A 13472-nucleotide genomic window follows, 5' to 3' on the forward strand; every position below is an offset into this window, starting at 1 on the left:
ATTTTTTGTCAATAAAGACTTAATTGAATAAAAATTTTCGATGAAAATTTAATTAATTTTTTTATTTTTAATGAGATTTTTTTTACCTTAAACTTATAATTTATAATTAATATAAATAAAGAGCAGGGTTTTTTAAAAGCTAAATGCTATAATTGTTAGTTTTTTTCATTCAACTTTAAAAGACAATTTAGAAAACTAATTAGGCTTGAAAAATGATTGTTTAATATTGCTTACGCGTAAAAAAATTAATGTCCAAATTTATTAATCTTTAAACTCCTACTTTGTTTCAAGAATAAAAAGTAAAAGTACTAATTAAAAAAGGATTATTATCCTGTTTATTTGTTTAACTATTTCCTTACACAGATAATATAATATTATATTGTTATATCATAAGAAGATTAATGAAGCCTTCTATATTTCTGATACTCATTTTCTTATTATATGAAGTTTCCTCTCTTGGCAATATTTTCCTCTGATTTAGTTGCCATTAATTTTGAAATAATTGAAGTATGATTCTTATCAAATAAATATGCATCATAACATACGGTATTTACTGAAGGGTGCTTAATCATCTCAAGAATCATATACTAACAAGGAATTTAAGCTCATATATATATATATATATATGAAGGGATCGGTGGAAGATGAAGATTCATGATATTATATACTAGCTTGGAGTCTAGGGCTAAACAAAGCTTCAACAGCAAAGAAAGCTGTTATAGTTTAGTAGAAATTAATATCCCAATGGCCTAACTGAAACATTATAGAAATCAATGCACCGATCCATGCACAATCTACATATAAGAACTGGGCTATATGATATATAAAGATACTCCAAATATCACTCGCTGTATATCAAAATCCATTGTTGGGCCTGCCGTTTGGTTACATTGAGAGGTGTTGATGATACTGTTGTTGGCGACGATATGCAGAAAAGGAGGTGCTGCTTTCACCCATATCTTGTTCGGGCTTATACTCTTCATCAATTTCTTCTTTTGCCACTTTCTCCATCCCAATGTATTCCACTGGCCTTTGCGATGATACGAACTGTGACTGTGGATGAGACTCGCAGTAGCCGGAAGAAGCTTGTGGTGGTACAACTGATGGAAGCTTGGAAAGAAGGGCTTCAAGACTGCTCATGGAAGGTGTTATTTTCATGGGCTGATTGAAGTGGTCGTAGAATTCAGGTGGTGGCGGTGGTGCAATTGTTGTTCCTGCTGGGAAATGCGCCCATGCTTCTGGTGTGCCATAGGAATCTACTTTGAAAGGGTAAGCAGAAGATGATGGGTGGGGCAAGAGTACTCCAGGAATGCTTTCTATGTAGCTGAATTTCTTTCTCAGTAGAACTACATAACTCAGGTCTTCAATTACCTTTGAGTAACATAAATGAGAAAGAAAATGGAGATATATATGGTGTACTGTCAGGTGCATCATGATAGCAAACCAAATTGTGTGCTGTATGAACTTTAGAGAGAGAGAGAGAGAGAGAACCTTGTGAACAGCTCCTAGTTGCACAACACCTTCTCTAACTGCAATCAAGGCGATGGTCTGAAAAGATGTTCAATTCAAAGCAGGTAATTAGATCTACCTTAATTCTTGAGAGTTTTATGATGTTGATATTGTGGTATACCTTTATTCCGGCCTGAAACTGTGCTTCCCATGTCCTAGGATGCTAGAGAAAACAAAGAAGATTTTGTGAGAAACAAGAGGAACCTGTAATCACCAAAGGGTGTAACTGTAAGCATGGATTGGACGGGCAAACATGTATGCTTACTGAGTCTGCAGAGTTATGCCATGCTGACAAGAAGTTGATTTCCTGCTCATTTGGTTCTTTGTATATCCACTTGTGACTGTGATCTGCAGCCACTTTTCCTATCAAACTGCCCACGTTAACAGATAAAAGGTCAGTTTACTTGAAATTAATATTACCAATTACCTAATAGCTTATTCAAATTCTTACCCTTCTCCATAGTTGTAGATTTCATGTGACATCTTAAAGAAAAGCTCTGGTTGCAGTCCTTGATAATGTTGAAACTCACTGCTGCCATGGACTGAGGAACCATGACAGTCTCCGGAGTTTATTTCAGCTGCTGAGGCAGCAAAGTTGCAGAAACCATCTTCCCAAACTAATATCCTGCAATTTGTTCACTATCAACTGTAAGTAAGTTATCAAATATGCATGGCATATTGTTTTCCATAAAGAAAAAAGAAACTGAAAACCTATACCAGTTTCTCCTGTTTCCTCTTGACCTGTCATAAGCTCCTTGACCATCCCATCTATGATAAAAGTAATGGAAAAACAATTATGTCTCAAAAAGGCATGAGAAAACCATAAATTAGTGAGAGATTATGACATTTGTGTGTTGTTTATCCATTGAATGAGTCAGATATGTTAGATCCTTTATCTTGGAAGAAAAGGAAACCTACTGCAGTACCCCTAAGGAGAAAGAAAAAGGAAAGCAGTATTAGTGTGTTTGTGTAATTTGGCTTTATGCTTAGCTTCCTTACTTGGGAGGTGGATAGTTTCTAGGTAAGATCCTCCAAAAGACTGCATAAACCCATTGAGAGTTCTCATGAATGCACAAGCTTCTTAGTGTGTGTTGAAGGAGATGAGTAACAGCTAATGGACTGAGATGTTCCTCCATCAAATTTCTTCACACTTTCTTTTAGACCCTCTCTTTCATTCTTTTCTTTTTCTTTTTTTTTTTCCCTCCTCTCTACCGATATATCTTTCCTTAAAAGAAGGGAGAAGCCAGCATCTTAACCTCCTTTATATAAGCAAACCAACATGGAAATGTCACATTTATACCTCTCTCTCTCTTTCTCTCTCTGTTACTGTATTGCATTTAATCATGCTTTAAATTTTAGCAAAATGATTTTATGAGGCCCCACGATTTGCCCTTCTCGGTTCCCAACGGTTCTCCTTTATCAATCAACCCTCCGTTTCAAAAACAGCTCTCCCGTCCTGGTTGTATTTTCTCTTTCTACCCTTATCCCAATAATGAAAATACCACTCTCAAACACAGACCAAACCTTATTCTTCTTATGCTAACATCATGAGTTTTGCCCCATTTCTGAGTATTTCTCTGAGGACCCATACACACATCTCTCTTTCTATTCAACCCCAATGTTTTTTTTCCTTACCTATCTGACACATCTAGGTATAACCACTCATTTCAGTCCCAGGAACAACACTTACATTTCCACCATCTCTTTTTATTCACTCTCAGTGTCGAGCTACTACAATCCATTGATTTCTCCTTCTTTAGCAGACTATTTTTAAATGTTCATTTAGGTTACTTCTCTCACTTCCTCTCTCTCTCTCTCTCTCACTCTCACTCTTTTCCCCCACCCCATTCTTTATCGCCATCATTTTGGTGCATCCAAGTGTCCCTCTATATGGGGCATATCAACAACCATATATGATCACACTTATTCCTTTGCTACTACATATATGAAAGCAAGATTAAGAAGGTTTGACATAATATCAAAGATGTTCATGTATGTCTTGTGTATTTATTATATGTATTCTTGAATCTTAACTTGTATTCATGAATGAAAAGGAAGAAAGTGTGAGAGTTATAATTGATGAGATTTTAGGTTGTGATTGTGATATTTTATGATAGAAATGTCAAATTTTGCTGCCAATCTCAATCCACATATGATAAGAATACGCATGGTTGATGCATTACGCCTGCATGACTTCTCAAATTGTCAAAGGTATGGCATTACCTGCCACACTCTTATAACATGAAAGTATGTACAGATTGTGAGCATCAAAAAAATAAAGGACCCCACACTTGGAAGTGCTAGAGCACAAAAATCACATGATTCTATTCATTTCTTGACAGATTTAATAAGTGGTCTGTTTGACTAGCTTGAGAGATGGAGGCATTTTGTTGTAAATCTTGATGGATGGATGGATGGATCACCTGGGAGGCTGTCAAAAAGAAGTCCTAAGGAAAGGGGTTTGATAATGTAAGTGTAATACAGGGGTGTTTAAGAATAAAACAAATAAGTTGCGGCAATTAATATGGTAAATTGATCATCAGGGGGGAGAGCTGCTTTACAAACAGTTTTGTACACTTTGACATACACGGATATTGATGCAAAGATGTATGAGAGAACCAGTGTACTTTCTACTAGTAAGATTTTCATTAGTTTTGGGTCCTTTGGGATCTATCTTTCTTTTTCTCTCTCTGGTCTGCAGCTACATGATGACTAAAAGGAGCTTTCAGTGCTTTCAATTCACCTTCCTGACACCAAGAAAGTTTTGACAGACAATTATACTCTTGTCTTTGACCGTCTGTTTATGACAAAATGAGATCATTAGCCACTGTAATCATCCTCCAATTCACCACATTAATTATCATCAACCAACCGGCATTTCTCACCCCCTTTTTTTCCTTTGATAGCGACAGGCATGCCTATCTTCATATTCATATAGTAAATACATTCAGAATCCTATTAGACTCCTCCGAACGCTAAACTGTTGGTGTTATGGTTGTTGTTTAAAGTTGTGTAGGTCGTAAATGTACGGTCCCTTTGGCAAGCTGAAAACAGCAGTGTTGGGGACAGCCTCTGATGACTTGATGTCAGCAAAAGCCCAAGTGAAACTAGCTTGGATTTTACTGATATAATAAGATGTGATTACTCTAGAAGCCATATTTATTTATCGCGATTTTTCTCCCTCTTACTTTTACACTAGTATATATGATATTATATTTCACCTTTTTCTTTTATTGTTGAATTGTTTGTGGAATAGTATTTTGGGAAGAAGCTTAATAAGTATGGGAGACAAGAGTGGCACAAGAGTCTTGGTCAAGATAACAGGTGTTGAAGTACCCCATCCCTTTCTTCCATTGAGGAAATGGAATCTCTGCTCTCCCCATCCTTCCCAATGTCCCAATTTGCATTAAAAAAAACTATTTCAATTCTAAGAAACAACCAAAACAAGCAATAAATAATGACTGAAATTGTTTATACATATATATATGACAATGAAACACAATCCAATATTGCATACTTCAAAGCAGCCAAATATCCCTATTCTCCCACAATTCTTGCCTTGATGTTTTATGAAAATGAAGTTGGTATAGAGGGAGTCTAATTAATTTGATATTTGAATTTGGAATGTTGGATTTGTTTATCATATAATAATATTAGAGGTACAGCTTTTGAGAAACATGGCGTTATTGTTAGAAAGGGGGTTGGATGTTTGGTATCAATGATGTCCAAAGATCTAAATTTCAGTGTTTCTTGAAGTGATGAAATATATTATCATCTAAACGGAACACTTTGTTTTCTACCTTTGTTGATCGATATAATAATAATACTCGTCAAAATATTACTATATTCATTTAATCCACATTTCCCGACATGGGGGGGTTTTGTCTAAGGAGGAGAAAACCTGCTACATCATCCCAATCAATTGTGAATGATGCATGCATCTTCTATCTTCATGCATGACATGCTTATGTGCCCACATGCATGTTATGCCATTTTTTCCTTAGTAATTAATGTGGCATTTTTTCCCTTACCCCAAAACGATATTGTTATCCCAATAATGCAATTTGCCTTAATCTGTACAGTTTCTCATTCTACACCTAGGGTTTTAATACAGTTTATTAGTCCAATCATTTTAAGCAATAAATGTCCTAGTTAAACCTCCAACCAAAACTATTGCTGAAGTGCCTAACCATATCACCACCATCATCAATACTTATTTTAAATATTTACTAACTTAGTATCATGAGTTAATAAAGTACCGATTTAATTATAAAATTATTAAAATATCTTTTTATATACAAATCAAATTATATCTTTATGAGATTTTTTTATATAATAAATCAATAAAAATTTAATTATAATAAGATTTAAATTCGAATCACTGTGCATGATAAACAATAATTTATAACCAAATCGTCAATTGACTTTTAAGTAAATTTTTAATAAGTATATTTGTTATATAATTTTTTTCACTTACATTGTGATTGTGCCATAAATATAGTTATTATTAAGCCTCTAATTAAGTTAGATCAATAGTCAATTGAAAATTTACTAAAATAAGGAAATAACATCTTAAAGTCTATCATTTTTAGGCACCAATAAAATAATGTCAAATACTCAATTTTAAAAGTTATTATACACCTAATCATATCTAATAATTTCTCTAATTAAATTAAATTACTTGTATAAAAAAGATTATTAAATTAATTTTTCTAAGGTTTTCTATTATAATTTAAATAATTTTTAGCTCTTCCTTTCTAGTTCTAATATCCATTTATTTTATATTTCTTTTTAGATTTTAATCGTTCTTGAATTTTCTAATCAAATACCAAAGTTTGATAATGCAATCTATGTTACTATTTCAATTGTCAAGTTTTTCTTATAGTCTTTTTGTAACAGCCCGTTTTCAGTAAAAATCAGAATAGTAGTTTCGGGACCACAAATTTAAGTCCGGAAGGAAAATTATTTTAATATTATTTCATGGCCTGCATTATGATCGAAATGTCATATAAATTGTTTTTAAAGAAATCTTATCAGTTACATGTCTAGTTAGATGGAAAGGACCAAATTGCATAAAATGCAAAAGTTGAGTTCTAGTAGCTAAAGGGATCAAATAACTATGGAATTCAAAATTGGAGGTCCTTATATGGAAAATAGACCATTAAGAGGAGTTAGTAGATAAGTATGATTATTCATCATTCGAAAATTAAATAAAGAAAAGGACTAAATTGGAAAGTAAAAATAATAAAAGATATAAATGATTAAATAATGAAAATATCATCATATTATCATCTTTCCCAAATTATTTTTACATGGAAACCTTAGTTAGAAGAGCTTGAAGGTAGCAAACTTATTTGGCTTAATTGAGTAAGTATTTTTGTCTCATTTTTAGTAATTTTTATATTTCTGAGATCATAATATCTTAATCTAACTATCTCGGGGATTAATTTGCAAAATTATCGAAGTACTAGGGTTTTTCCATGAATGAATATAGTCGAATTATGAAGTTTTATGGTAGAAAATGAAAATTTCTTGATAGATAATCAACTTTTGTAAAGGGAATTTTGATGAAATTAATATTTAGGGACTAAATTGAAAAGATGTAAAATTCATGGAAAAATTATGAATTTTATGAAATACATGGGCAGCTATTGTTATATGTAAAAAATGGCTAGGCTTGGAATAAGGATTAAATTGAATGAATTTCATTTTCCGAATATACGGACGAAATAGTAATTAATTTAAAGTATAGGGGCAAAATGGTAATTTTCTTAAAGATGTGAATTGGATTGAATTGAATATAAATTGATGTTAAAGTTATTCATATAGATCCGAATAGATCAAATACGGAGGTAGATCGGGGAAAAGAGAAAGTAACGGATTAGTAGCTTTTGTGTACACAAATATTGTCGAGGTAAGTTTGTATAACTAAATTGAGAATTTATATGTGTTAATTCAATTGTATGTATGTGAATGTATAATTTCCATGTATATGAAATTGATCACATATACGACAATGATCATCAAGTATTAAGTCTCGTTTGAATAAATAAAATTCGATGGATATAGGGTTCCAGAATTGGTTGTGGTCCTGCATGTGTTGCAGACACACCACAGCTCGAAGAGCGTCCCATTATTCGCTCTCATGGGCTTCCCATTATATGGTTCTTGTGAGCTTCCTATTAATAGCTCTTAGGAGCATCCTGATTGGTTGTGATCCTGCATGTGTTGTGGACACACCGCAGCTCTTATGAGCATATCAATATATGGCTCTTTGGAGCTTCCCGATTAAAGGATCTTTTATGAGCTTCCCGATTAATGGCTCTCCGAAGCTTCCCGATATTGGATCGCTTGAAATTTTCAATTATGGCTCTTATGAGCTTCCCGTTATACAACTCGAATGAGTTTCCCCTTACATAGCTCACATGAGCTCCCTGTTATATAGCTCGAGAGAGAGAGCTTCCCTTTTATGTGCTTGTATGAGCATTCTTGAATATGAATTTACAGATTTCAGATTTGTACACTTTGTGTGTACTACCCGTGTATCCATCGATATTTCAAATTATTCAATGGGCAAAGTTCTGACATGAGATGACATGAAATTGAAATGAACTATACTAGTATATACCCAGAATATATGGAATTGATATATGAACACAAGATATGGAAAGTTTATGAATATGAAAACTTGATATTTGATGAGCTCATACATGTTTCTTGGTAATCGTGTTAAATACATGGCTAACATGTTTGATGAGAAGATGTGTATAGGCTATTGGCCAAATTACTTTGGATGTATTTTGTATGCTTACCTTAAATATAAATGAATGGTAAGTTAATTTTCCTGTTATACGAACTTACTAAGCTTAAAAAGCTTGCACTATTTTATTTTCCCTGTTTTATAGTATTCGGAAGCTCGTAAAGGTTGGAAACTAGTCGGAGCAACATCACACTATCCATCGACCCATTTAAGTATATATAGAAATTTATTTTGGTTATAATGGCATGTATAAGGTAATTAAGTCAATGTTGGCTTAATATTATTTTGTTGTAAATAGCCATTAGAATGGCTTGAGTTTGATATATTTTGATATGTATATGTATATGTCACTTAACATGTTTGTTGTGTTTAATTTGGTTGAGTAATGAATAATTTATGAATATGATAATGCATGATTTGAGATAATATTATTGAAGAAATATACATATAGGTTTATATGGTCAATTAGGTAAGATTGAATACTTGGATATATGGGATATTATGATATGTGTTAAGCTTGGTTTTGACTTGATTCAAAAGTCTTGTGTTGCATTATGAATGTGTTTAAGTGTTGATGTAGGTGGAAGACAAATTGAGTGAGAAATATGGCTTGGAAAATAGCATATTTTCGTCCACACGGGCAAAGACACGGGCGTGTGTCTTAGCCTTGTGTGACATACAGCCTAGCACATGGGTGTGTGATCTAGTCGTGTGTCCCCTGTATCTTTAAAATTGAGAAACGGAATGCTCAAAATTATCCACACGGCCTAGCACATGGGCGTGTAGCTTGGCCATGTGACCCTTACACCTATTTAATACAAGTCAGTATGCTCACACGGTCTAGCACACGGGCATATGGCTTGGCTGTGTGGCTCAAGTCAATGAGCACCCTAAATTGGACACTAGTTAGAACATGGTCGTGTGTCCCTACTTCGAATGCCTATACGTCCTAAGACACGGGTGTGTCTCTTGACCGTGTAAGACACACAGCCTGGCCACACGGGCGTACGTCACCTACACTTTGGAAAAATTTTGACATTTTTTGAAAAATTCTCTAAGTGCCCAGTTTAGTCCCGACTTGTTTCTAATGTGTATTTTGGACCTTGAGGGCTCATATAAGGGACAATATGATTGACTATAATCAGCTTCTAACATGAATATTAAATTATATGAAATATTTGTATTTAATCTGTATATTCTGGTAATGCTTCATAACCCTATTCTAGCGATGGATATGGGTTAGGGGTGTTACATTTATTAGTATTAGAGATACGGTTTAGTTGATTCTTAGACTAACGTAGCAAGTACGAGTCTAGCTATACATGTCATTATATAACCTGTGATAGTGTGATATCTCCTGACCATTTGATACATGTTTTTCATATAGCAATGTCATCCGACCGAGCTGATTCTGAAGAAGCTGAGAGTAATGCTCAAGCTTCAGTACAAAGAGCAAGCTCGAAAAGTAAAAGGCCCGTATCTGAGGGCCGGGGAGGAGAGGCAAAAAAAGCCTTATTCCAAATGATGAATGAATGGTTTACAGAATATGTAAGAACAAATCTAGCTATGCAACAACTTCCACCCTTTCCTGTACCTCAATTGGTTCCCGATATGCCTCAAAGTACAGAACTTGTTAGAGTCGATAAGCTTTCTATTGATATAATCTGTAAATAAAATGTTAAAAAATTTAGAGCTACAACCGAATATGATCCTAAAAGGGCTGAATTCTGATTAGAAAACACTATTACAGTTTTGGATGAATTGTCTTATTCACTGGATGAATGTTTGAAATGTGTTGTATCTCTATTAAAAGACTCAGCTTACCAGTGGTAGAACACCTTAATTTCTGTTGTACCAAAGGAAAAGTCACATGGGAATTTTTCTAAACTGAATTTAAAAAGAAATATATCAGTTAGAGATTCATTGATCGGAAATGTAAAGAATTTCTGGAGCTCAAACGGGGGCATATGATAGTATCAGAGTATGAATGTATATTTTTTCGATTGAGTAAATATGCCAATGAATGTGTTCCGACTGAAATCGTAATGTATAAGCGATTGGAATAGGGTTCAAATGAAGACATAAAATTGCTAGTTGGAATTCTTCAATTAAAAGAATTCGTTATATTGGTTGACAAAGCTCATAAAGCTGAAGAGTTGAGTAAAGAAAAGAGACAAGCTGATATGGAAGCCCGAACTTCAAGTAAAAGATTTTCGGGAAAGTCACAATAGTCGACCTCAAAGAAATCAAAGAAGTATCATGACCATTCTACCACTTCTGCGGGATACTCCGATAGAGACAGAGGTATCCAACGCTCTAGTCCAATATCTCAGGCAACATCTATAGCAAGTATGGGTAATGTTAGAGACACCAAACCCAGATGCAAGCACTGTAATAAATTGCATTTTGGTCAGTGTCGCAAAAAAAAATGGAGCTTGTTTTAGATGTGGTTCTTTTGACCACTATCTTAGAGATTGCCCTGATGAAGCTGAAAAAGATATCGTCCAAACTTCAAGGTTGAGCAACCTTGCCATAAGAGGTAGACCACCTCGTAATCCTAGTAATGTAAGTGGTAGCCCGGGTACAACAAAAGATTCAACTGTCAGATCTGAAGCACGAGCACCAGCCAGAACTTATGCTATTCGTGCACGTGAGGATACCTCTGCACCAGACGTTATTACTGGTATTTTTTCCCTTCTTGATATTGATATAACTGCTTTAATTGATCCTATTTTGACACATTCATACATTTGCATAAATTTAATGTCTAATAAAAACTTACTTGTCGAGTCTACTGAATTCGTGGCTAAAGTATTGAACCCTCCGGGCCAGTATATGATGGTGGATAAAATTTGCAAGAATTGTCTATTAATGGTACAAGGTTACTATTTACCAACTGATTTGATGTTACCATTTGATGAATTTGATGTGATTCTGGGCATGGATTGGTTAACTCAGCATGATGCCGTGGTAAATTGTAAATAGAAGCATATTGTGTTGAAATGTCAGAATGGTGAAACACTCTATATTGAATCAGATAAAAGGGATGAGTTGTCTAATGTGATATCAGCTATATCAGCACAGAAATATGTCAGAAAAGGTTATGATGCTTACCTTGCCTATGTGTTGGATACTAAAGTATCTGAGTCAAAGATTAAATCAGTGCCAGTAGTTTATGAGTATCTTGATGTATTTCCAAAAGAGTTACCCGGAGTACCGCTGGTCAGAGAAATTGAATTTTCTATAGATCTTGTTTTGGGGACAATACCTGTATCTATAACAGCATACAGAATGGCCCCTACAAATTAAAAGTGTTGAAAGCACAGTTGTAAGAACTGACTGACTAGTGTTTTGCACAACCTAGTTTATCACCTTGGGGTGCACTGGTTCTATTTGTTAAGAAGAATGATGGATCGTTGAGATTGTGTATTGATTAAAAACAACTCAATAAAGTCACAATTAAGAATAAGTATCCACTACCTCGTATTGATGACTTGTTTGACTAGTTGAAATGTGCTATAGTATTTTCAAAGATAGATCTCCGTTCTGGTTATTATCCAATTACAAGTGAAAGACTCGGATGTGCCAAAAATAACATTCAAAACCAGATATGGACATTATGAATTTCTTGTGATGCCGTTTGGTTTAACTAATGAACCTGCGTTATTTGTGGATCTGATGAATAGAATTTTTAAACCGTATCTGAAAAGATTTGTAGTGGTATTTATTAATGATATTCTGGTATATTCCCGAGATGAAAATGAACATGCTGGTCATTTGAAAATTGTTTTGCAAACTCTGTGTGAGAAACAACTGTATACTAAATTTAGCAAATGTGAATTTTGGCTTCGAGAAGTTGATTTTCTTGGACATATAGTATCTGTTAAAGGCACTAGAGTGAATCCGAATAAAATTTCAGCAATTGTTAAGGAAACCACCAAAAAATGTGTTTGAAGTCAGAAGTTTTCTAGGATTAGCCGGTTACTATTGGAGATTTGTAAAAGGGTTTTTGATCATAGCTTCACCGATGACAAGGCTGTTGTAGAAAGATGTTAAATTTGAATGGACCGATAAATATCAACGAAGTTTTGATCAATTGAAAGCCTTGTTAACTGAAGCACCAATTTTAGTTCAGCCTGAATCCTGAATCGAACAAAGAATTTGTGATTTGATGCGTCATTGAACGGTTTAGGCTGTGTTTTGATACAAGAGGTAAAGTGATAGCCTATGCTTCCAGACAGCTAAAACCATATAAAAAGAATTACCCGATACATGATTTAGAATTGGCAGCTATTGTTTTTGTGCTAAAAATTTGGCAACACTATTTGTTCGGTGAAAAATATCATATATTCACTAATCATAAAAGCCTAAATTATTTGATGTCACAAAAAGATTTGAATCTGAGATAGCGCAAGTGGCTTGAATTGTTGAAAAATTATGATTTGGTTATAGTTTGTCATCCGAGAAAGACAAATATGGTTGCAGATAATTTGAGCATAAAGTCTCTGTTTGTTTTGCAAGTAATGAATACTCAATTATCATTGTCTGATGATGGTTCAATCATAGTTGAGCTAAAAACTAAACCAATGTTTCTGCAGCAGATTTGTAAAGCTCAAAAAAGTGATAATGAGTTACAAGCTAAACGGGTACAGTGTGAATCGACTTTTGATTCAGAATTTCAAATAAAACCTGATGATTGTCTGTTATTCCAAGGTGAGTCTGTGTACCGAAGAATTAGAGCTTGTACAAAAAATTTTGCACGAAGCTCATAATAGTGTTATATCTGTGCATTCGGGGAGTAATAAAATGTATAATTGTTTGAAAAAAATGTATTGGTGGCCGGAAATGAAATGTGATATTTCTGAATTTGTATCTAGTTATTTGATATGTCAGCAAGTTAAAGTTGAACATCAGGTGCCTTCAGGACTATTACAGCCAGTAATGATACCGGATTGGAAATGAGAAAGAGTTACTATGGATTTTTTATTGGGTTTACCCCTATCTCCAAAAAAGAAATATGTCATTTGGGTAATCATCAACCATTTGACAAAGTCTGTACACTTTATTCTGGTACGTATGGATTTCTCCTTGGATAAATTAGCAGAATTATATGTTTCTGAAATTGTCAAATTACATGGAGTGCCAGTCTCTATTATTTCTAATAAAGATCCGCGGTTTACATCCCGATTCTGGAGCAAGTTGC

At 34.1% G+C, this 13472-nt stretch overlaps 1 protein-coding gene across 1 annotated transcript; it reads right to left on the reverse strand.

Moving 5' to 3' along the window:
- Positions 1–640: 640 nt before the first annotated feature.
- On the reverse strand, positions 641–2825 carry LOC107886603 (protein RICE SALT SENSITIVE 3). The gene is made up of 7 exons (XM_041099919.1): positions 2509–2825; positions 2227–2277; positions 1961–2134; positions 1775–1880; positions 1631–1672; positions 1492–1548; positions 641–1371 (listed from the first exon to the last, which is right to left on the reverse strand). The coding sequence occupies exons 1-7, from the start codon at positions 2643–2645 to the stop codon at positions 886–888; spliced, it is 1053 nt and encodes a 350-aa protein (XP_040955853.1). The 5' UTR covers positions 2646–2825; the 3' UTR covers positions 641–885.
- Between the last annotated feature and the right edge of the window lie 10647 nt (positions 2826–13472).

This window comes from Gossypium hirsutum, chromosome A03 (genome assembly GCF_007990345.1).
Source record: "Gossypium hirsutum isolate 1008001.06 chromosome A03, Gossypium_hirsutum_v2.1, whole genome shotgun sequence".
Classification (NCBI taxonomy): domain Eukaryota; kingdom Viridiplantae; phylum Streptophyta; class Magnoliopsida; order Malvales; family Malvaceae; genus Gossypium; species Gossypium hirsutum.